Source organism: Glycine soja, chromosome 18 (assembly GCF_004193775.1).
Source record: "Glycine soja cultivar W05 chromosome 18, ASM419377v2, whole genome shotgun sequence".
Taxonomy (NCBI): Eukaryota; Viridiplantae; Streptophyta; class Magnoliopsida; order Fabales; family Fabaceae; genus Glycine; species Glycine soja.
Genome location: NC_041019.1, coordinates 8470680 through 8496705, shown reverse-complemented (window position 1 = coordinate 8496705; position 26026 = coordinate 8470680). Strand labels below are relative to the sequence as shown.

General features: G+C 35.0%; 1 protein-coding gene and 2 pseudogenes across 1 annotated transcript; all 3 read right to left on the bottom strand.

Moving 5' to 3' along the window:
• Positions 1 to 1679: 1679 nt before the first annotated feature.
• On the bottom strand, positions 1680 to 6796 carry LOC114396865 (annotated as a pseudogene).
• Positions 6797 to 9107: 2311 nt separating this feature from the next.
• Positions 9108 to 12104, bottom strand: LOC114396401 (probable long-chain-alcohol O-fatty-acyltransferase 1). The gene has a single exon (XM_028358359.1). The coding sequence runs from the start codon at positions 11209 to 11211 to the stop codon at positions 10216 to 10218; it is 996 nt and encodes a 331-aa protein (XP_028214160.1). The 5' UTR covers positions 11212 to 12104; the 3' UTR covers positions 9108 to 10215.
• A 951-nt stretch (positions 12105 to 13055) lies between these two features.
• Positions 13056 to 18673, bottom strand: LOC114396400 (annotated as a pseudogene).
• Between the last annotated feature and the right edge of the window lie 7353 nt (positions 18674 to 26026).

Below are 26026 nucleotides of genomic sequence, written 5' to 3'. Positions count from 1 at the left end.
GCAAGAAGAGTCACACTTGAGGACTTCTCTAATACCGCCACTCCTCAGTTCTTCACAAGTATTGCAAGGCCGGAGGTTCAAGCAGCCAACATCTCCTACCCGCACTTTCTTATTCAGTTAATCCAAGGGAACCTCTTCCATGGTCTTCCAAGCAAAGATCCATATGCGCATCTAGCCTCATACATAGAGATATGCAACACTGTTTAAATCGCCGGAGTTTCAGAAGATGTGATAAAAATAATTAATCAAAGAAATATTATAGATTGAGTTTTATAAAATAGAATAAATATCATTTTAAAAGTCTTATAAATAAAAATGGAGACAAAATAATTAATTTCAACTAATAGAAAATAGAGTTTGGATCGCCTTAGCCTTGGGTCGACCCTGCCATTGCTGAAAAGAGTAGGGAAAAACTCTTTGAATACCTTTTAACCATGATCCGGAGTAAAAGATGGTGTCCTTCAACACAACTTGAGTGTCAAATAAATGTTGCTCCCCTAAAGACGATCGAGTTTGTTAGGTTCACACAGTGAACCTCCTGGGATTCGAGGTCCAGGAATGCCTCCTTAGAAGAGAGAAAGGGAGAAGAAATTGCTTTTTTTATTCCTTTCTTGCATGGAGACGATGATATTTATAACATGCCATAACAAAAACAATCCCAGCACTATGATTCTAACAGAGTTGCCCCTCAGTATTAAGAGCCTAACAGAATACACTAAAAAAACATAATCCTCTCGGTGAGTCATTATCTACCTCTTCCTGTTAGAGTTCCTCTGTTTCCATATATTCCAAACCAAAGCAGCCCATACAACTCACCATCTCTCACCGTGAATACCATTTACTGTAATATATAAAATTTTGACACTTACTATCGATTCTTCTTAGTTGTTTTATAATTTGAGTTTTATTTTATTTTTATCTAGATCTGATTTGGCTTTTTTATGTAATTTATCTTTTGTTTTCTTGTTGCTTATAGATTTTTTTTCATCAGATATTTGTTATAGATCATCATTTCGTGGCTCGTGTTATCCATGGTTTTTTTTTATAGGTCAAGTGTTTTTTCCAACCCATTTGGTTGACACTAATCTTATTCACTGTGGATAATTGTCGTTAGTCCAAGGCAATTTCACACATGAAAAAAAAAAACACGATCCTCCTATGTTGATTATTTGTGTTAATCTAAAGATTATTTTCCATGCATTTAGATTTAAAGGAAATATTTAACAATAACAATATATATATATATATATCACAACATAAATTATTTGATTGATTTAAATATTCACTTAAAATATTTAAATATAAAACATTATAATCGTATTTGAAATGTAATTTTATAGTTTTCAGAGATCCTTTTATAATATAATGAATTTATATAATATTCTTTCGATTTCTCATTTATTGGTCTATTTAACCTTTCAATAATTCAACACAAACAATTGATTTATCAATGGTGATTTATTTATTAAATTAATGGTTGAATCTTTATGATTAGAATAAAATAATATTTTAATTTATTCAATCAATCAAATATTATTATTTTAAAAACACTTTACATTTTGATTCTCATTAAAAAATTATAAAAATATAATATAATTCTCAATATCATGTAACTCTTTAATTTTTAAAAACTTATTATATAAATAATGTTAAAAATATTTATGATCAACTAAAAAAAATTACTTATATCTGTGAATCATGATTCAAGGACTCATCATTTTAGTGTGTGAAAAAAAAAATTCCTACCAACTGCTCCATTCTGTTTACACATTTATTTTATTTTTCGAGGTATAATGTTAAAGCTACTGATTATATTGTTTTTCTCTTGTAAAATATAATTTTAATTTCTTATATATGTGTAAATGTCAATAGTTTTGTTAATCAACACCAACCAAATAAACTATAATCCATGATAAAAGAAAATAGTTTTGAAAAAAAAATTAATTTAAGAAGTATGAGGCACCTTCCGATGACCGCCAAGAACGCCACCACGAGCGGTCCTGACGCAACGCGATGCAACCGCCACCCATGACGGAGCATCACCTTCTTTGTCGTCATCTTCACCGCGGTGTGCACATCGTGAAGCACAAAAAAGCACATGACTTCTCACGTGGGAGTCACACGTGTGAGGTAATAGTATATTAACTCATGCATGAGCCATGACACAAGGAACGTGGCCAAGATGGCACTTGTCATGGCACAAGAGGGACCCACAAAGCATATGAAAATATGGTATATGGGGTAGTATATGGTGGGGCGTGGAATACGGGTAACCATGAGATTTCACCTAGGACCCCAAAAGTCTTGAAGGGATGTGAAAAGGTAGGGTTCATTGAATTGTGGTTCAATCTCAAACCCTAAAAGGGTTCGAATCGGGATAGCACTAAGGGCTAACACAAGTTCTATGCCAAGGTACATGTGATAGCAATAGAGGACTAAGATGAAATGAGGGTGCAACTTTTCTCTATAGTCATAAGCACGTATGATCATTGCAAAAATAAGCACTTTTAGGAGCAAAAGCCATTTTGGCTTTTGGGTGTTGTTTGTGTGGTTGTTTTTGGTTGGTGAGTGTTGTTTGGGGTTGATGGGGAGGGAAGCTATGGAAATGAAATGGAGAATGTTTGGGGGTGATAGGGCAAGAGGGCCTTGGTAGAAGGAGAGAAGAATGAGTTTGAAAGTGTCAAGCCAAACAAGGAAGAAGGTGGTGGGGCCACCTAGGTGGAAGAAAGAGAGGTTGAAGGGAAGGGTGAGGAAGAGGTAGAGAATAGGGAGGAGTGTGACATCCTGGAAATTCTACCCAGAATTTTGTAAACGGTGCATTTTGAATGATTATATATATATATATATAAGTATTATTCAATGTACATGTATATATATATTCCTGGTGGAAGTAGGTATTTTGGGGGAAAAGATACGCGGGTTAGGCTAATTAAGGAAGAAAAATCCATAACTGGATGATTATAGGTTAATTCTCAATTAATTAGTCTAAAAATCATCGTTTTGCGTGTAACTAAAAATTTAACGAAACCAACCTCTGAACCACGCTCGGGGTTTTATTCTGAGCGTTTTGATATATATATTGCTTACTTTCGAAAACTGGCCCCGACTGGTGCAGAGAAACGCGAGGAACTGAAACTAGAGAAATGGCACGCAAATTGAGGCAGGATTTTAGCGTTGCAAATGTCAGATTTTTCCCTTTTTGTGACTGAGTGCGAAACACATCAAGAGAAAAGTGGGCCTTTTGCTCCACTTAAATGGAGACATGTGGCATAACTTAAAATAAAATAATAGAAAAGAGAAAAGCTTTTCTTTTTAAACTAAAAAGCAACACACTCTCTCTCTCTTCTCACTCAGCCCCAAATTTCAGAAGTTCTCTCCCTCTCTCTCACGCAGCCTTCTTCTTCTTTTCTCTCATCCACCATTGTTGCCCAACAAAGCTCCAACCTTTGGTCACCATTTCTGCTCCAAATCGCGAAAGGAAGGCATTTTCGGAGTCGTGAAGCGCATCTCTACGTGTGGGACTTCGAAATTTCAGGTTTGGGTAGACTTCTTTCTCACTTGATTTTCGTGGGTATGGGGCTTTGGGAGATATGATGGGCAGTTTTGCTTGGTTAATGCTTTGTGATAGTTATTTGTGAAGAGATTTGACGAAAGCATGCTAAACGTATTATGTTTGAGTGAGTTAAGCTTACCCATTCAATTTTAGGGTTTTTATGATGATGCTTTTGATGTTGGTGTGCTGAAATTGCTTATGGAAAACTGTTAGAGATGAAGGGTAGGGTTAACCTAGGGTTAGAAAGTGAGAATGTGGTGTTATGAGTGGAAAAAGAGTGAGGCTTTGAGAGTTGGAAGGCCAAATCTGGATTTAATGGTATTTGGAGGTTAAAGGGAATTAATCCTAGTTTGAAATGTCATTTAGGAGTTATGAGAAAGCTTGGGCTGTGCAAGAGAGAAAAACAAATGATCAAAGTGAAGGCAAGAGTCATTTCTAGGGTAAAATTGGGTGTTGAGAAGTCAAATTTTGATTTGGTGGAATTTTAGGCGTAAATCCAGTTTGAGCAAGTTTAAATTGATGTTATAGACTTGTGTGAGGTGAGAGTTTGCTCCAAATTTACCTCATTCTCAATTTCACTTCTCAAACCTTGAAAATCCATTAAATTGAGGGGTTTTGGATACCTAGATTTTGTGTTGCTTTGGTCTGAAGCTTGTCCTTGGTTTAGACATGATTGATACATGATTTAGGACTTGTAGGATTCAATTTGGGCAAAATTGGATGAAGGTAAGAGTGATTTTCGAATTCTGCACTTTATGCAGAATTTTGCTGTGAAATGTGCAGCAGAATTTTGTATATGTGCAGAAAAATGCTTGTGTATGGCTGGCTGTGGAAAGGGTAGTACACATGGGGTTCTGGACATTTGCTAGCAAATCCCAACGGTCAAGATGTAGACTTTTGTGCTAGAGACTTTCAGTAAAATTTTCGAGTCGATCCAACGGTGAACGAATTGGAACGAAGAGAATGTTACTGGGGTATTTGTATGTGAAAAGCTGTGATTTTGGTTTGTGTTTTGGGCAGAGTTTTCTGCCTTTGCCCTGTTTTGCTTGGTTTTGTGAGTTCATGACGATTGGATGTGGAACTACTTGGATGTTGTGGAAGCTTGGGAGGATTGATGGGGACCCGGCGTTGAGAGGAACGAGGATAAGAGCTACGTGGGAGTACGTGAGCTCAGTTGGAGGTGGGCAATAGGGGATGGTGGATTTATACGTGATTTGTGGATGTGGAGAACTTGTTTTGCACCATCGCCCGACCGCCACCTAGTACCACATGTGATGGATACCCCATAATCCTACAAGCTTGAAATGAGGAAGTGTGGAAGGGTGAGACTTCCTGCTTTTATTGTTGACCACAGAGTGGTACCTGGAGATATGTCGCGGGGGTCAGGAGACCTTGGAGACGTCAGGTGGGGTGCTATTGCCCAAAACCAAGCTTGACCAATCCCGACCCAACCCGGGCATAGTCAGTCAGTGAGAACCTGTAATGTACCTAAGCAGGCGAGCTCCTGGCAGTCAACAGATAAAAGGAACAAAGACCACAAAGCAAGGAGGCTTGTGTGGTGGCTGGCCAGCTGTGAACTTTGATTGATATATGGGATATGGCATCTGGTAATCGATTACCAAGGGTGGGTAATCGATTACAAGGCTTAAAAATGAAGACAGGAGGCTAAGATGGTCTCTGGTAATCGATTACCAAGGGAGTGTAATCAATTACCAGGCTTGAAAACGAGGTCAGGAAGCTAGGAGGGCTTCTGGTAATCGATTACCAAGGGGTGTAATCGATTACCAGGCTTAGAAATGAAGGCAGCATGTTTTGGAGGCCTCTGGTAATCGATTACCAGGCTGTGTAATCGATTACACAGAGGAACATGCCACTGGTAATCGATTACCAGTTAGGTGTAATCGATTACATAGTACATTTTTGCAGGTTTCATGTCCTGAAGCTGTGTAATTCGAGTTTGGCCTCTGGTAATCGATTACCAAGGCTGTGTAATCGATTACCAGAGATGAAAAGCCTTGAGATACCCCTTTTTCTTGCATGTAGTGGTTATGAGACGCATTGTGTTGCTACATAGTTAGGTGTCGCGTGAAAGAGTCTACCCCTCTCTTTTCTTTCTTGTAGATCGCGATGGCGGCGCAACTAATCCATGATCGTGTGGAGATGGAGTGCCTAGAGGGAGCTTGGGAGACCCTCGAAGGCAACGCGAGGTGCTGATTTCGGGGTACGATTCGATTCACGGCTACCTCATTGGTGCATCCAGATGAACCCGCGCGTACGCTTCAGCGCACTGTGGAGTGGATATTACCCACGCCTACACCATATCGTCTAGTGGAGCCAGTCCAAGTGATCGAGGTGACGTCATCTGAGGAAGACCCAGAGGAGCTACCTCCTGAGCCTGCTGTGGATGCTCTTGACTTTCTAGAGGGCGACGAGGACCCACTCCTTGAGGTGGATTCTCCCGAGGACGTCATGTCGGCATCTGAAGCAGACTCTACGGAGGATAGTGGCCCTAGAGAGATGGCGATCAGTGGAGGCTCTTCATCATAGTAGACAGCTCCTCATACTAGTTTTGTATACTTTTGAGGGTGGGTGTATCTAGTGCTGACTGTTAGGTTTACCCTTTTGTTTTTGTATGGGTAGACCTATTGTAAAGGAATTTGATGATTGTATACATGTGACTGAAGCTACTACAGTGGATACTTTTGCTCTGGATGACACTATGTATTTTGTAAAAACTCCCATATTTTGGACAACTTTAAATGATGAATGTATTTATGTTTAATCTTGTTATTTGAAAAGAAAGCATTAGCAAACTTCATTTGCAAAGGAGTTTACCGACCATATTATTTTTTATTGTTTTCACGTGACGACCTAAAGTAATGGCTGGCATACCTTTCCTTTTGAAAAAGCAACATATTTAGAGGTTATGAGTGATCAGAAAGAAATGACTCCGAATAGAGTTGTGAACTGGCCATTCAGGACTCTATAGTGATGATTTTCCCTTCTGAAATTAATTATTGAGAAAAGAGAAAGAAATGAAAAAGAAAAAGGAAAAAAAATTTACCATGGTTTTTGTTATTTAAATTATTACTATTAATCCAGTCATTATTTTGGGGACGCCACAAGGAGGGAGAGAAGCCTCATGAAGCCTTTTGGTATTCTAGAAGCTATGTAATAACAATAGCATAGACATGAGATGGTTGTGAGCCATACCTTGATGAACCTCTCAACTTCACCATCCATGATTGATCTTCTTTTCTTTCCTTTTTCTCTTTCTCTTTTTCTTCTTTGAATCTAGGTGGTTGTAGGTGTAAGAAATGTCAAGGAAGATGATGTGATCCTGACTAGGAGCGGATCGTTTGATATAGGCTACAGAGATTTGGATGACGCCACTTCCAGTGAAGGAAGATAAGTCAGGGTAGACGCCACAATGATTACCTTGATAAGTCTGAAATTGGTTCAACAAGGAACCCAGAGAGAAGCTCTCACCAAATTTTATGAAAATGCCAAAAGTTTCTTTTTATTGAAAACAAAAACCAATACTTATAGTGTATCTGAACAAAAAGATAAAATAGACATGGGCCTTCTAAACAGTTTGGGCCAAAATTACAATAAATAAAAATTATAACTAAAAAACATATATAACTTGGGCCTTCAAATTAGTTTGGGCCTTAAGCAACAATTAATAGTCTTGATAATGTCTCTGTCTCTAGGCCTTCATCCTTCTCCGCTCGGAGGCTTTGTCCTTCTCCACTTGGGCCTTCGTCCTTCTCCACTTGGGCCTTTAGCCTGTATTTGGCCAGTTTCAGTATTCTCATCAGAAAATGATGACTAATGTTGGTAGATCTAAGGATCTCTGAAAGGTGGAATACAAAAAAGGGAATTGTAATTTTGATGGAACCTTGATTGACGGATACAATTTTTAGAATCATCAAAATAGATAACCAATTTGGGGCTCTATGAAATTGGGGAAAATAAAAGGATAAAGCGGACTTAGAGAAAGAGATGGAAAGAACAACACCACAATCTTGAAAGATTGATAAGCTGAGGATGATTCGTCATAAAGAATAATTTTTTTTATAAGAACTTAATATTTCGCATAAGAACCAAGATAGACATTCTTTTAAATGTGTCTAATATGAAGTTTTCATCAAAATTGCCAACAAAGTGGGAGTCTTTTAATAACTCCTACTAATAATCCTAAATTATGCCTAAGGTCCAATAACTAATCTAATAATTAAAAGACTTAAAAATAACAATAAAGAAGCTAGCAGTCCATTACAAGTCCAAAAATAGACCCAAGAATGTAATAAAAAATGAAAATAAATATTATTCTAAAAGTTGACTAAAATAAATAAATTTCACTTCTCTTTGTCTTCCCTCCACGAGAGAATTTAGTTTCTTGCTAAGCTCTTGAAATCTATTAATCCTCGTTAGTAATTGGTTCATCTATGTTAAGTTCACTTAAGTCAAAATCTTCCCCATTGGATAATCCTTTATCAAATTTTTAATTCACTTTTTTTTTTTCAATAATAGGTGATAAAAGAGACTTTTGGATGCAAGTGGGGCATGTTGCTTAAACTATTATTTTTTTTTTCATGAATCCTATATCGCATCGCAATTTTTATTTATTTAGTAGTGTAGCTCTAAAAATATATTAGTTGCAGTATTTAATATTTTTATTTTCTTGCATTTTCCTCCTCAAATTTTTCTCTTTTTTTACCCATTACAATGATTATTACACCAATCACCTTTACTGGACAATCTCCATCGGAACTATACTGAAATGCCTTCTTACAGAACAATTTCAATGATTCTTCTTCAGTTAAAGGTTTTTCTAGCTTATGCACCTCAACAAATGATGATTTCCTACAATATTCTGCAACCTTCTCATCCCTGGTTGTGATTAATATCCTACTTCCATTTTTATTATCAATTACAGCAGATTCAATGTGATCCCAAAATGTTTCATTCCATACGTCATCAAACAAGACAACATACCTCTTGTTGCGCAAGCGGTTTCTGACTTCTTCTGTCAACGACTCGATGGTAGAAACATCCTTGGGAGGGTCCTCCTCTTTTTCTTTGCAAAGCTCATTCAACATATGCCTCAGCAATCCTTCAGCAGAGAAGGATTGAGAAACTGTGATCAACGCATGGCACTCGAAATTGTTACGCACCTGGTCATAAACTTGCTTGGCAAGAGTGGTTTTTCCCACCCCTGCAATTCCCACCACAGAGATGACAGTGCGTTTTTTTCTTCCCTTTGTCAACCAATTTTCCAATATACCTCTAGGGCCATCAAGCCCCACAACCTCATCTTCCTCGATAAAGAGAGGATCCCTTCTAAGTTTCTGCCATGTGATATCTTGATTTCCTCTAGAACTGGTTGGTCTTTGCTCTAAAGGAAAATGGCTTTGGAAACCATATCTTTCAGCACGAACAAGGGATTTAACATCCTGAATCTTATAGGCACTTTGAAGGAGAAGGATTTGAGTTTTGATGAAGGCAACAGCCTCACATAGTAAAGCTGCACATAGAGGATCATCAGGTTGCTTATCCTCAGGGCCGGGCCCAACATATTAGTAAGCCTAAACCAAACTTCGAAATGGGATTTTTTTGTTGACAAAAAAAAATGGAGTTTTTTCTAAATTATTAAAATATTTAATAAAATTATTCATATTTTATTTTAAAATATTTGATACCTTCCACACGCATGTCACGACAGAACTTCACGTATAACAGTTCGTGGTCCTTGATAGTGCATATGTTTAATATACATATATTAATAGTAAAAAATTTATTTTTTAGTGGCCTAAAACAAGAGTTTGGATGGCCTTAGCCTTGGGTCGACCCTGCCATTGCTGAAAAGAGTAGGGAAAAACTCTTTAAATACCTTTTAACCATGATCCGGAGTAAAAGATGGTGTCCTTTAACACAACTTGAGTGTCAAATAAATGTTGCTCCCCTAAAGACGATCGAGTTTGTTAGGTTCACACAGTGAACCTCCTGGGATTCGAGGTCCAGGAATGCCTCCTTAGAAGAGAGAAAGGGAGAAGAAATTTCTTTTTTTATTCCTTTCTTGCATGGAGACGATGATATTTATAACATGATTGCAACAAGCTACCAGACAAACACCACGTCCCAAAATACAAAAGCGATAACGAAAAGCACTTATGCTATCATGCCATAACAAAAACTACCCCAGCACTATGATTCTAACAGAGCTGCCCCTCAGCACTAAGAACCTAACAGAATACACTAAAAAACATAATCCTCTAGGTGAGTCATTATCTACCTCTTCCTGTTAGAGTTCCTCTGTTTCCATATATTCCAAACCAAAACAGCCCATACAACTCACCATCTCTCACCGTGAATACCATTTACTATAATATATAAAATTTTGACACTTACTATCGATTCTTCTTAGTTGTTTTATAATTTGAGTTTTTTTTTATCTAGATCTGATTTGGCTTTTTTATGTAATTTATCTTTTATTTTCTTGTTGTTTATAGATTTTTTTTCATCAGATATTTGTTATAGATCACCATTTCATGGCTCCTCGTGTTTTCCATGGTTTTTTTTTTGTTTTTGTTTTAGGTCAAGTGTTTTTTCCAACCCATTTGGTTGACACTAATCTTACTCAGTGTGGATAATTGTCGTTACTCCAAGACAATTTCACACATGAAAAAAAAACACGATCCTCCTATTATGTTGATTATTTGTGCTAATCTAAATATTATTTTCCATGCATTTAGATTTAAAAAAACATGAAGAAGGTGATGCAACCGCCACCCACGGCGGAGCATCACCTTCTTCGTTGCCATCTCCGCCGTGGTGCGCACACCGTGAAGCACAAAAAAGCACATGACTTCCCACGTGGGAGTCACACGTGTGAGGTAATAGTATATTAACTCATGCATGAGCCATGACACAAGAAACGTGGCCAACATGGCACTTGTCATGGCACAAGAGGGACCCACAAAGCATATGAAAATAGGGTATATGGGGTAGTATATGGTGGGGTGTAGAATACGGGTAACCATGAGATTCCACCTACGACCCCAAAAGTCTTGAAGGGATGTGGAAAGGTATGGTTCATTGAATTGTGGTTCAATCTCAAACCCTAAAAGGGTTCGAATCAAGATAGGACTAAGGGCTAACACAAATTTTATGCCAAGGTACATGTGACAGCAATAGAGGACTAAGATGAAATGAGCGTGCAACTTTTCTCTATAGTCATAAGCACGTATGATCATTGCAAAAATAAGCACTTTTAGGAGCAAAAGCCATTTTGGCTTTTGGGTGTTGTTTGTGTGGTTGTTTTTGGTTGGTGAGTGTTGTTTGGGGTTGATGGGGAGGGAAGCTATGGAAATGAAATGGAGAATGTTTGGGGGTGATAGTGCAAGAGGGCCTTGGTTGAAGGAGAAAAGAATGAGTTTGAAAGTGCCAAGCCAAACAAGGAAGAAGGTGGTGGGGCCACCTAGGTGGAAGGAAGAGAGGTTGAAGGGAAGGGTGGGGAAGAGGTTGAGAATAGGGAGGAGGAAGAGAAGCCTCATGAAGCCTTTTGGTATTCTAGAAGCTATGTAATAACAATAGCATAGACATGAGATGGTTGTGAGCCATACCTTGATGAACCTCTCAACTTCACCATCCATGATTGATTTTATTTTCTTCCCCTTTTCTCTTTCTCTTTTTCTTCCTTGAATCTAGGTGGTTGTAGGTGTAAGAAATGTCAAGGAAAATGATGACTAATGTTGGTGGATCTAAGGATCTCTCAAAGGTGAAATACAAAAAAGGGAATTGTAATTTTGATGGAACCCTGATTGACGAATCCAATTTTTAGCATCAACAAACTGGATAACCAATTTGGAGCTCTACGAAATTGGGGAAAATAAAAGGATAAAGCAGACTTAAAGAAAGAGATGGAAAGAACAACACCACAATCTTGAGTGATTGATAAGCTGAAGATGATTCGTCATAAATAATAATTTTTTTATAAGAACTTAATATTTCACATAAGAACCAAGATAGACACTCTTTTAATTGTGTCTAATATGAAGTTTTCATCAAAATTGCCAACAAGGTGAGAGTCTTTTTATAACTCCTACAAATAATCCTAAATTATGCCCAAGGCCCAATAATTAATCTAATAATTAAAAGACTTAGAAATAACAATAAAAAAGCTAGCAGCTCATTACAAGTCCAAAAATAGACCCATGAATGTAATAAAAAATGAAAATAAATCTTATTCTAAAAGTTGACTAAAATAAATATATTTCACTTCTCCTTCTCTTTCCTCCATAAGAGAATTTAGTCTCTTGCTAAGCTCTTGAAATCTATTACTCCTGGTTAGGTATTGGTTCATCCATGTTAAGTCCACTTAATTTAAACTCTTCCCCCTTCGTTAGTCTTTTATAATTCACTCTTTTCTTTTCGATCATAGGTGATAAAAGAGACTTTTGGATGCAAGTGGGGCATGCTGCTTAAACTATTATTTATTTGTTTTTTTCATGAATCCTATGTCACATGGCAATTTTTATTTATTTAGTAGTGTAGCTCTAAAAATATATTAGTTGCAGTATTTAATATTTTAATTTTCTTGCATTTTCCCCCTCAAATTTTTCTCTTTTTTTACCCATTACAATGATTATTACACCAATCACCTTTCTTTCTTTCTTTCTCTCACGTAGAAGTTACCCACGTAACTTTCAAACGTAACAACTTCGATATTTTTCCGGCTACCTCATTTGCTCGGTCGGAAGAATATATCAAGCTATCGTTTTCTCTTTTTGGAAAATGGGGAAGGTACGTAGAAGAGTAAGGAAGAGGTGATAATTAAAAAGAACAAATAAGAAGAAAAAGCAATTGATGTAATAAATAATAATATAAAAATAGATGAAAATATTGGTTATTAATATTAACTCCCGTTTCTTATTTAAAAAGGTTGCTCGTAATCTGCAACTGCTGGCTTAGTGGCTTTAACTCCATGAAATTGACAACTACTAAGCAACCGTCAAGCTTATGGTCGCGACTCAAAAGAAAGTATGACTGGGTATTCAATAACAAATAAAATTGATGAAGCAATTAATGCTACAGATCAGTTATATTTATAATCAAATTTGATTTTTCTTAATAAATACTTATTGGCTTAAGAATAAAATTATGTGGCCTTAAAATTTTAGGCATTCTTTTACTGTGCTGGTTACTGACTAGTGTAAAATAACAGTGGGAAAATGTAATAGATGAAAATTAAAATGAAAAAAAAAAACTTGAAGAACCCTTGTATATGTGCAAAATGTTAGGAGTTGGTGGTTGAATAAATGAAAATTAAAATAAATTACTTCTTTAGTTAAATTGTGATGTAAAATTGTTTTAACTATTGACATTCTTAAAAAAACACTAAAATTTAATTTAAAGATGAAATAATAAAATTTAAGAAATATGTTGTTGGGAAAATAAATAAAACAAGGTAGTTTGAAAATGTCAAACACTTGTAGAATAAATGTGGTAGTAGTGCAAATTGCACTTCTAAAAGAGAGAACAGATATGTTAAAAATATCCCATGACCGGCGAAGAGAATGAATGTCTTAGTCTACATTTAAAGGGAATGTAAAGGTGTCTAATTGAATAATGAGGAGGGAAAGCCTCATTCTTCAAATAGTGAACTCTGATTTATCATATACTTGTAGGTGGTACAACGTATCTACCCACTCCAAGGTCTTGCATATACAGATCACCAAAAAATGAAAAAACCTAAATGTTCTTTAGGAAGGAAATAGAGACCGAAGATTTAGCATACAGCATACACCAAAAAAAAAAAAAAAAAAAACCCAATGATTTCTGCAGATTAAGGCATACAGCAATTTTATGCAAAAGTAGAAGAGGAGAACAAAAAGATGGACATTCAAACTACCCATTGAATCGGTCTGATGAATTCTGGCGTGAATACATATGGTGAGAACCAGCTGCAAAACCTGGCATCCTACTCCCATATCCAGGTGGGAGGGCACTACGTTCAAAAGCACCGTTTCTACCAACTATAGCAGGTTCAGACCCCAAAGGATCCATCCTTGCATGGTTTAATTCGTCTAGGCGAGGTGCATATCGCTGCATGGCTGGTGTATTCATCACATAAGGCTCAGATGCTAAAGCAAGGGCTGGATAACTTGGCCCCATGTGGTGGCTATTAGCAGGATCATGCACAGATAGATAATTACTCATTACAGAATTAGGATTCTGAATACCATAATGGCGAGTCTGTTGCCTTGTCTCTAATTCCCTAAGGTAGTTCTCATCCTCCCTGACATAGGGTCTCCCATCAATTGGATTGGGTGGTGAGGTCACACCTAGTCTTCTTCCATCGTTTTCCTCAGTTCGTTTCCTCTTCCATGAGGTCTTATCAGCCTTTCTCACCATAACTATCATCCAAAGTATGACTGGCCGGTGATTTTTCTTTATCAAAGCTTTCAATTCTTAACAGCCCCCGCTGGCTGATAAAGTGACCATGTTTCCGAGCTATGGCCTTATGCTTATCAGTCCAAAGGTAGAGCTGGGGTGGCTTTACATTCCACTGATCTATCTGCCTGTCGTTTGCATCAACTGATCCCGGTAGATAAAATGACTTAAGACAAAAAAGGACAAGAACAGGGGAAAAAAATAAAGACAACAGTCAGAACAATACAGAGTATGTGATAGGATACCAGAAATAGGCAACAAGGAAGCTGGAACAGAGAAGGCAATGGTAACAATCAGCAAACCAGAGGTGTAAAAAGAAAGGTCCAAGAGAAGGATAGCAGGGCCATCATACCTTCGTGATTTTGTTTGAAGCAGAGGGCAGTATGGGCAATACAGTAATTAGGAAAATCTTGCTTGATTCGTGCATAACAAATTCTGTTATGATGTAATATTCCTTGAGCAGAATAGCACAGATTTGTTAAGAGGAATGCTATATATATCCATGTAAATAACAAGCAAGGGGCATGAATGAGAAAATGATATTTCCCTTTTCTTACCTCTGTGTCTTCTTCTTCTTGCTGGAGGTTTGCTGCCCTCGAAGCCAGCTTTAGGGTTCATACCCTAACAATTGGTGCTTTCATCATTGTTCCTCATGGCCTCCCGCAACCTCGACGAGGCCCTTGCTCGTCTGGACGACGCCATGCACTCCATGAACCGCCACCTGAACCCATTTTTCACCCGCCATGCTCCTGTGCCTTTCCCCCCCACATCCAAATCCCCACCGGTTCCTCATCAAGCCACTTTTGCTCCTGCAACACCCTGGTTTGCACCATCTCCATTTGAGGACCCTGTCGGTGCCCTGTTCAAACTCACTCAGACGGGGTCAGTGCTCACATACCTACTGGAGTTTGAAGCCTTAGCCAGTAGAATTATCGGCTTGCCAGGCACCTTCCTGTTGCCTTGCTTCATCTCAGGTTTGCAACCGGAGATCCGCCGTACAGTTCAGGCCCATCAGCCTACGACTGTGGACCAGGCCGCCGGCCTCGCGAAGCTCCTGGAGCAGCAAACGTCTTCGCGGCCGCGAACCCCACCTCTGGTAGCTCCACCGTCCGCCCCTTTGGTTCCTCCTCACATCGCAACCTTGCCCCCTTTGCTGCCATCCCCGCCGCGACCCCCACAGGCCCCGACCATTAGCTGCCTCACCCCGGAGGAGTTAGCCTCGCGCCATGAGCACGGGCTGTGCCTCACAGGCGAGGAGAAGCTCCATGGCGGCCGTCGCGAGGTCTCTAGGGTTCTTCCCTTCATCGTAGTGAATGAGGAACCCACAGACCCATTGGGTCCTAATATAAAGCACCCTGACCCGCAACTACCCACACCCGGATCCACAGGACTTGACCCAAAACCCATACCTGACCCAGATCCAAAACCCACCCCTGACCCAAGGCCAAAACCCACACACGACCCGGCCGCACACCCCACACCCAAACCGGACCCGGCCCAAATTGGTCTGAAATCCTTATCGGGAGATTTCACACCGGGAATTTTGCGCCTTGCCGGCCTTCTCTCCGGCATTCGAGTGGTCCTCCTTGTTGTTGGGAGAAGTCCCCACACCTTCTTCCAGCCTCCACTATTGATCTCTCTGAGCTTACCTTGTTGGACTGCTCCAACTCTTTTTCGCGTGATGTTCCTTCCTCACGGATACTTTGTGGAATTGCAGGTTCGTCGGAATGAACCTTGGGACCCCGGTATTGCTTTTGGAAGCTGTAGTTTGAACGCCCAACACCTTGAGGACAAGGTGTTTTTGATGAGGGTGGGAAATGATAGGATACCAGAAATAGGCAACAAGGAAGCTGGAACAGAGAAGGCAATGGTAACAATCAGCAAACCAGAGGTGTAAAAAGAAAGGTCCAAGAGAAGGATAGCAGGGCCATCATACCTTCGTGATTTTGTTTGAAGCAGAGGGCAGTATGGGCAATACAGTAATTAGGAAAATCTTACTTGATTCGTGCATAACAAATTCTGTTATGATGTAATATTCCTTGAGCAGAATAGCACAGATTTGTTAAGAGGAATGCTATATATATCCATGTAAATAACAAGCAAGGGGATGAATGAGAAAATGATATTTCCCTTTTCTTACCTCTGTGTCTTCTTCTTCTTCTTCTGAAACCCTCCACATTGAAAATGCAAAGTTTCACCTTCATAAGCATTGTAACTTAAATCGAGGAACAACAACCTTGGCATATTTTTTAGTGAATTCAATGCATCATTAGTCAACCTGGAGCCCCACAAATGCAGATGCACAAGATTTGGGAACTGTGAAATCCAATTTGGAAACCTTGTTAACGTCCCACTTAGGTCAAGCTTCCTAAGTGTAGACATAGGTGACGTAATGTACAAGTCAATTACTTCACTCTCATCAGCTGTACGAATACGTAGTTTCTCCAAGTGTGGCATCTCATTTATTACGGAACACAAAGTCTTTTCGTGTTTTCCACTTAATTGTACCACCCACAGTTCCCTTAACTGCTTTAGCTTTCCTACCTCTCTAATGACCACCACTCCATCATCTTCTATAATCACTGGAGGTATCTCTTGTAGGGATGTCATGCCTCCAATATCCTTCAATTGAATTAAACCCATATAATAAGACAGAAGATGACGTAGCTTAGTAAGCTTACGAATCTCCTCTGGCATCTTATACACACTTGTGTCTCTTATATCCAAGGTCTCTAAATTCTGGAGCTTGCCAATGGATTTTGGTAGACTTTTTATCCCTGTAAACCGGAAGCTTAAATACTTCAAGTGGCATAAATTCCCCAAATTTTCAGGAACATAACGTAAACCAAAACCTTCAAAATCTAGTACCTTCAATAGCAAGTAATTGGTAGGGATTTTGTTTACTAAGTGTTGAGATACTTCATCTTCTCCTGTGCTAATAAAAAATGACCGAATGGGTGAGCTTCCTGTACTTCCACTAAAATCATGGGTTGCAATTGTCAGGCGTCGAACAATCTTACTTGATACAGATTGATCACGCCCGTCAATATACTGACAAAACCCTGTATCCTTGACTTTTCTAAGGATCATGTCGTGTATTAAGTCATGAACACGACACCTATTAACTTTGCCATCAATTTTAAATGAGGATACTTGCACCAAGCTTCTACGGACCAACCCTGATAAATATTGTTGCCCAACTTCTTCTAATGTTTTTCCGGTTTCATGTTTGACAAACCCTTCAGCTATCCACTGTCTAATCAATCTATCAGATTTAATTTCATAGTCCTCCGGATACATTCCGAAATACAACAAACATGATCTGAGATTGATCGGCAAATCATCATAACTTAGACCTAAAATTTTTGTTATACTATTTAACTCAGAATTCCTCTCCAACTGGTCTAAACAAAGATTTTCACTAAACTGTTTCCATTCGGGTGCACTTTCATCTTTTTGAGACAAAAGACCACCAATGGCAACAATTGCTAGAGGTAAACCTTTACACTTTCTAACAATTTCAAGAGACATATCTTTAAGTTCTTCTGGACAATCTCCATCGGAACTATACTGAAATGCCTTCTTAGAAAACAATTTCAATGATTCTTCTTCAGTTAAAGGTTCTTCTAGCTTAAGCACCTCAACAAATGATGATTTCTTACAATATCCAGCAACCTTCACATCCCTGGTTGTGATTAAAATCCTACTTCCATTTTTATTATCAATTACAGCAGATTCAATGTGATCCCAAAATGTTTCATTCCATACGTCATCAAACAAGACAACATACCTCTTGTTGCGCAAGCGGTTTCTGACTTCTTCGGTCAACGACTCCATGTTAGAAACACCCTTGGGAGGGTCCTCCTTTTTAACTTTGCAAAGCTCATCCAACAAACGCCTCAGTAGTCCTTCTGCAGAGTAGGATTGAGACACTGTGATCAATGCATAGTAGTCGAAATTGTTACGCACCTGGTCATAAACTTGCTTGGCAACAGTGGTTTTTCACACCCCAGGAATTCCCACCACAGAGATGACAGTGCGTTTTTCTCTTCCCTTTGTCAACCAATTTTTCAATGTATCTCTAGGGCCATCAAGCCCCACAACATCATTTTCCTCGATAAAGAGAGGATCCATTCGAAGTTTCTTCCAGGTGACATCTTGATTTCCTCTAGAACTTGTTAGTCTTGGTTCTAAAGGAAAATGGCTTTGGAAACCATCTCTTTCAGCACGAACAAGCGATTTAACATCCTGAATCTTGTACGCACTTTGAAGGCGAAGGATTTGAGTTTTGATGAAGTCAACAGCCTCACATAGTAAAGCTGCACATCGAGGATCATCAGGTTGCTTATCCTCACAGGAGATGTTATATTCATCGATGACATCTTCCATGCGGAAAGCTGCTTCTCTCAGCCGCATCACCCTTTCTTTTATTCTATGACGCCTTCCATCATCTTGTTCAGCTTCAGCCACTTTATCAGCATCATTAATGAAATCTTGAAACCTTTCAAGTTCATCTGTAATGTCTCTAACTTCTTTTGGGAGATCTCTCACCATTTTGATAGCTTCCAATATTTTTGGAAGGGCATGCTTACCAGCCAAGGACACTGCAGTTTCTGCCATTTTAGTCTAGCTAGTTAGCTCTGCTTTTTGGTTTGTTGTGATTGCAAAACTTGATGTTCTTGAACGTATATAGCCATGTCCGTAGTAAGAGGGGGACAATTGATTAATATTTAATATTATTTTATTCAGCAAGTTGGATGTATTGCTAATTTATAAAGTAGTTATTTATTCCAATTAATACGAAGTCATAATAGTTGGCATGTGGAAGTTAAAGTATCATCCACTTGTCCTATAAACACATGCTAGATATAACAGTTGGATGTCAGCACTGAATTTGCCATCGTTAATGTCAATTGTTTGTCATTGTATCCATACCATATCACGCTATCACATAATTGAAGATTTACAGGAATGAACCATAAAAAATCAAATAAAAAAACTTTACAACACATTTTAATTTAAAACTTTAAGATTCAGATTTATGAATCTTCTTTTCAATTTTATGATATACTCATTTTAATGTTTAAAGTTTAAACGAACAGAAAAGACAATATCTGTGAATATACTTCTTATTTTAATGTTTAAAGTACAACTTGTTAATCAGCTACAGTGCAATATCAATTCAAGCGGGCTAACTTTCAAGCTTTGTTTATTTTCCTAGAAAACGGAGGGAACATGCAAGAAGGACGATATAAAACTATCCTTTTTAGTATATATACTTCTTATTTTGGGTATATATAACTTTTTTTAAAATTTTCTACATAATTAAATATAAAATAAAGATTCTTTTTTTAATTTTTTCTCTCATAAAAAATCACTAAAGATGAACAAATCAGATTCTCTAATAGAAATTATTTGTTGGTAAAACTGATAGATTACTTTGCATCTATAATATAATAACATAAACAACCTAAGAAATTAGGTCATTTTATACTTCTTTTTTACTCTTATTTTTCATTTATTTTCTTCATTTTAGGAGCATTGATCAAATTGACTTGATCATAAACTCAACATTCTAAATAAAACCAATTATTTTGATTCAAATTAGTTCGATTAATTAGTTTTTTTTTACTTCAAATTTGAATATCCAATTACAGTTTGTTTGATTCTCTACTATATTCTTTTGCTTTAAAAAATTACAATTTGTTTGATTCTCTAATTTGTCTTTTTTTGCCTTGCATTAACATAAAGTTTAAAATCATAAAAATCAACACTTAGTGAAGATAAAAACTTAAAAGAAAATAGATTGATTTATTTTTTTTAAATTTCAAATATAACCAATATATAATTGGATATGACTGGTTAGGATTTAATTTTAATTTCCTCTAAATTTTGACCAATTGCACAAAAACTTGTAAAATTCATACTCCCTCCCTTCGGTCTCAAAATATTTTTTTGTACTAACCAAGAAAGTTAATTAATAACATTTAATTCATCAATCTTAATTAAAAATTATTTTTTTCTCAACATATCCTTCATTGAAACTTCATATTAAACATAAAAAATCATTGAAAAAAACCTCAATTAAATGAAGGATATTTTAGAGATAATAACATTAAATAAAGTAAATTTACTTGAAAATTTCTTATATTTGAAACTAAAAAAATAAATTTTAGCTTATAAAGGAAGTATTACTTTTCTCTCATAAAGAAAACCTAATTATGGTTAGCCCTTAAAATTAGTATTACCACACAAAGTTTTGACTGTTGGCCATTTCTAGCATACTTTCTTATTGGTTGAAATTTGTTAAAACTAAAAAAAAATCATGAATAAGGCTGATTTGTAAATACATTCTTTTTCTTAATTCTTTTAATGATGAATATTTTTAGTTTAAAAATAATTAATCTAAAAAACATTGTAAATTGAGCTTTATAAAAAAAAATCATTTTAAAAGTCTTAAAAGAGCACGCTGTCAATATTTCTCTTATTATGATTATGATTTTTTTTTCTTCATTCGATCAATGGATGGATTGCATGTTAGTCACACACGATGACACACATAGTCACAAACTTTATTATAATATCTTGTATATTTTCATATTGCTATTTTTTATATCCAATAAGTATGTAAAATGATGTTCTCACGTATTATTCATATTACCTTTTTTATAACCAGTGGTATGTAAGATGATATTTTCAGTTACTATTCATGTGAGTTTAATAGTTTATTTGATTTATGCGGGTTAAATAGTATTCAAACTCATTTTTAGCATATTGAGACAAGACTCACTAGACACTCAAACTAAACTCTGTTAACTCACAAGTCTATTTTCACGTACTATTCATATGAGTTTAATAGTCTATTTGATTCATGCGGGTTAAATTAATAGTATTTAAATTCATTTTTAGCATATTGAGACAAGACTCAGTAGACACGCAGACTAAACTTGTGTTAACTTAGTCTAGATCGAATCAAACGAGTTTGCTTGGAAGATAGCAGTTTTCTCAATTGCGGGACCTTGAAACAAATCCGTGGAATCCTTCTAAAAACACATGCTAGATATGACCCGCCCTAGTTTCAGACACAACGTGCATGCCAGCACTGAATTTGCCATTGCTAATGTTAATTGTTTAATTGTTACCGTATCCATACCATATCACGCTACCCAGTTTTTAAATAAGTATGAAAACTAATTATTCGATTCAAATAATGATGTTTGTCGGTATTAGTTTTACCAACAAAATTAAACGGCCCTGCTTGTCAACTTAATTGCCTGTTAGGAATAAATTAATGTTTGCTTGTTCTATTGGCTCTGTAGCTTTAGGCTCATGCTTCCGTTACCAGCTTATTTGCTTAACAATATACATCTGAACTCTGCAACTACAAAGTTTAAACGAATAAAAAAGACAAATATGTTTGTGAATATATCATAAAAAAACAGTTTAATGTTTAAAGTACCACTTGTTAAACAGATACAGTGCAATATCAATTCAAGCGGCCAATCTTTCAAGCTTTGTTTATTTTCCGAGAAAACGGAGGAACAAACAATCACTAATGGTGTACGAGTCACATTCTCTAACGGAAATATTGATTGACAAAGTTGATAGATTACTTTTACACCTATAATATAGTAACAAACGGAAAAGAAAATCTAACAAATTGGGTCATTTTAAACTTCTTTTCCCTCTTTTTTTCACTTGTTTTCTTTATTTTAGGAGCATTGATCAAATTGACTTGATAAACTCACAATCTAAATCAAATCAATTATTTTGATTCAAATTGGTTTGATTGATTAGTTCTCTCTCTCTTTTTTTTTTTTTACTTCAAATATGAATATCCAATTACAGTTTGTTTGATTCTCTAATATATTCATTTGCTTACAGTTTTAGATAATAAAAAATCAACACTCAATGGAGATAAAAATTTTAAATGACAATAGAATGATTTATTTTAAAATAAATCAAATATAACCAATATATAATATATTCAACATGACTCATTAGGATTTAATCTTAATTTAACCTAAATTCGGACCAATTGCACAAAAACCTGTAAAGTTCATACTCTGTTGGATCTCAAATATAAGAAAAATGGTCTTGCTAAACTTGTGCCCTGAGAGCACTAGTTAAGAAACTAAAAGAAGAAAAGAACACTAGTTAAGAAACTAAAAGAAGAAAATATTCACTGTAAAGATTAAGAGAATTCAAAAAAATCATGAGCAACGTAATTTTCTATCTTCCATTAAAATATTTCTACTTTAAGTTCTTTACCTAATGTGTTAAGGATACTAGTTGGCATTTACCAAAGAAAATACTCATTTGTTCTAATTAAGAAAATTAGTTAACCACATTAAATTAGTATTACAACACAAAGTTTTGAGTGTTGGCATTACACTTTCTAGCACACTTTCTTATTGATTGAAATTTGTTAAAAATGAAAAATCATGAGTAAGGTCCTTTAAATAAGAACTGATGAAATCCATTCAATTTTATGATTTTTAGTCCCTCCATGCAATTACCTAATTCATTATGATTAAAGAAAGTGACTAATTTAATTCATAATAATAAGTTTGTCTTACATTTATAATATTTTTTAAAATTATTTTTGTCATTAAAATTTTCTCTCGTCTAATGGTTTATTGATATATTTGTTATTTTTTTAATGATGCATATTTATTTTAAAAATAATTGAGTGTAAGAAATATTATAAATTAAATTTTATAAAAAAAGAATAAGCATTATTTTAAAAGTCTTATAAATAGGAACAGGAAAGGAATAATCAATTTCAACTAATAGAAAACAGTGTGTAAAAAAGACCATGTTAAAGTCTTAAAAGAACATGCTCTAATATTTTTCTTATTATGATTATGATCTTTCTTTCTCCATTCGATCAATGTATTGATTTCATGTTAGCCACACGCGATGACACACATTGACACAAACTTTATTATAATATCTTGTATATTTTCATATTGCCCTTTTTATATCCAGGTAAGATGATGTTCTCACGTACTATTCATCCTATTTTTGAGGTGAAAAATTACAATAGGGGAAGCCATGCCACCTCTTGTAAAGTCAAGGAAGACTGTCAAGTTATAGCAAGTGTGGACAAAAGTCTCCATCAAATGTGTCAACTCTTGTTAGTCTCACGCACGATTAATTAATCTTAATTGTACAAATACAATAAATATAAAATTAATTTTAAGTAAAATAATAATCTATGCATAATTATACAGATATGATTAACTTTTATGGCGATCAGGTTTTCTCGAATACATCTCCTTTATCTATAGCATATTAGTGTTATATATTTTGTACCCATAAGTGTTATATAAAAATTTTATCACACCTGTCGAGAGGAAGACTTTGAACTTTTCAGCATCATCTATCTTAAATATACTATGAACAAGTTGTGATATTTTTCCCTTTATTTTTGTCGTGCTATAGCAAGTTGTGAATTTGCTATCTAGTTAATTGTATATAAATGTGATTAATTAAACAATGTCAGATGTATTTGTCAGTGTTATTGTACGGATAAAATTTAAATAAAATATCTTACACTTGTCAAAGTATTTACCTTGCAGGTATATATATATATATATATATATATATATATATATATATATATATATATTATTTTAATTATTCATTTGGCTCTAGTGTTTTAGTTTGCGCCAATAATTTACACAATTCATCATTTTGAGGATTGATCTTTAAACTGGTCCGAGATGATGAATTGTCGTTGAATAGGTCAGCCATCTGATTTGATCTAATCGATGCTGGCAATAATAATATATTATATGATGAGTAAGAAATTAAATGCTGATCCACAGGAACAGTTTTTTTTTTTAACTAGGTTAACCATTGGTGAAAGAGGGTAATTAAGCTATTCTATTTACTTTCAAAAGCTATATACAGGCTGGTGTATCCTTCTTATCATTCCATATGGTTTTACTCTAAGCTTTAAAATTTACTCTCTTTTTTCTTTCAAAAATGGAAATTTTTGATCTATTTCGTTGGTCTTTAATTTAGAAGAACAAAATTTGCTTTCCTATTTTTTCGCAGGATCAAGGATCACCTAGTTGTCATTAAAATACTGGATGAAGATTTTCCTAGAGAGTTTAATACTACTAAAAGATGCTTACAAAGAGTCTTCTGGTGATAAATTGGCTAAGAATAAATGTTTTGTAGAAGCAAGATATAGTTAATGCGAAAATATAAGACTTTACTCTCTCATCTAATCATAAATGGTATATATATATAATAAATTTAATTATCAACTTTTATAATAATAATTTAAAAAATGATATATACACTTAATACGATTTTTTTATTACGACATACTTTTATCTACATCAAATTGACATCATATTTTTTTATCCACGCTAGTGTTTACAAAAACGTTAGTGCAACGTCTACCTTGAGACTTGATAGGAAGACTTTGAGATTCCAGCATCTCTCTTAAATATTTGGGCTAATTATTACTAAACTTTTTCAAAATTTAGTTTTTAATTTTTAAATTTTTTTTCTATTCATCAAGATCTTTCAATTTTTTTATCAAGATTTTTAGTTCTTACATTTTTATTTGACGGGTCAATGTCTCTCGACTTTTTTTCATTAAGATTTTTAATTTCTAAACTTTTAAAAAATCGATTTATAATTATTAAAAACTCATTAAATTAATAAAAATAATAGATTTAATTTTTTATTCAAGAACTAAAAATTAAAATTTCTAAAAGTTAAAAAACTTTGACTAGTCAAAAAAGAATTTAGTGATTAAAATCAAATTTAAAAAAATTTAAAAACTAAAGCCTTAGCTAATTCTAAATATTTTTGTGAACACGTTAGTGATTTTGTCTCCTTATTTTTGTCCTACTACAACATCAACTGAATTTCTGATCTTCCTAATGTGTAAATGTGATAAAACAATGTTTATTGTAATTGTAAGTAGTGTTAGTTGTACCAATAAAAGTTACAGTGAATTTAACTCTTTTAGATCGACAAGACATAAGGTAAATCTATATTTATAATTATTAAAAATTCATGTGTTTAAATTTTTATTTTTGGTGTTATTATATTTATATTTTGATTTTAGGTCTAACTATTTCTTTAAATGATTTTTGTGAGATTAAATAAACATTTAAATCAATATCACATTTTTATTATAAAAACATTAGGGATGACTGTTATCACTTTATTGTGATCATGCTGATTATCACGATCGTAATCAATGTACCACAATAGTAATCAAGTTATGTAAAGTTCTTAAATCTTCATAAATTTGTACAATTTTCTACTCTTTCACTCAATTGAGTAGTTATACTTCTCGAATACAAAACTAATGTTCAAATGTGAATTGTATCAAAAAAATGCATATAAAATAATACAAAAGTTTGTACAAAATATCACTCAGAAAGTGATTTATCAATAACTGATAACTGTCCCATTTTAGAAAACATTGTTTTGTTGTTTTATGAGAGTTAAAATATGTTTGTGATCAAAAATAATTTTGAAGTTTTCAAACATCAAGGATTAAAAGGAAAAAAAGAGAGTGAATAAACAAAAAACTAGGCAAGTTAATTGAATATTTTAGAATTCAATAAAATTTTCAAATTTTCTGAGTAAAAAAAAATCCTACTTTTTTGTCGTGCTATTTATTTATTTAGCATTGGTCCTTTATTAATAAAAAATTTAATTTAGTACTTTAATTTTCAAAACGGTGCAATTTGACCCCTTAATAAACTTCTTGTTCTCACTGTTTTTTCATTTTTTTTTTCAATTTTAATAAACAATTTAATTTGTTCCTTTATTTGATTCAATCCCATCCCACAATTAATAAACAACGTCAAGTGAATTTGGAGCAAAGAGACCAAATTGAATCGATTTGAAATTAAGCAATCAAATTAACGATTTTATTATTAGGAGGATAAAATTAAATAAAATAAATAATGAATGAGACAAAAAGATAAAATTAAGCCTTGAAAAATTTATCTTACTCCATATAAGTGATATATA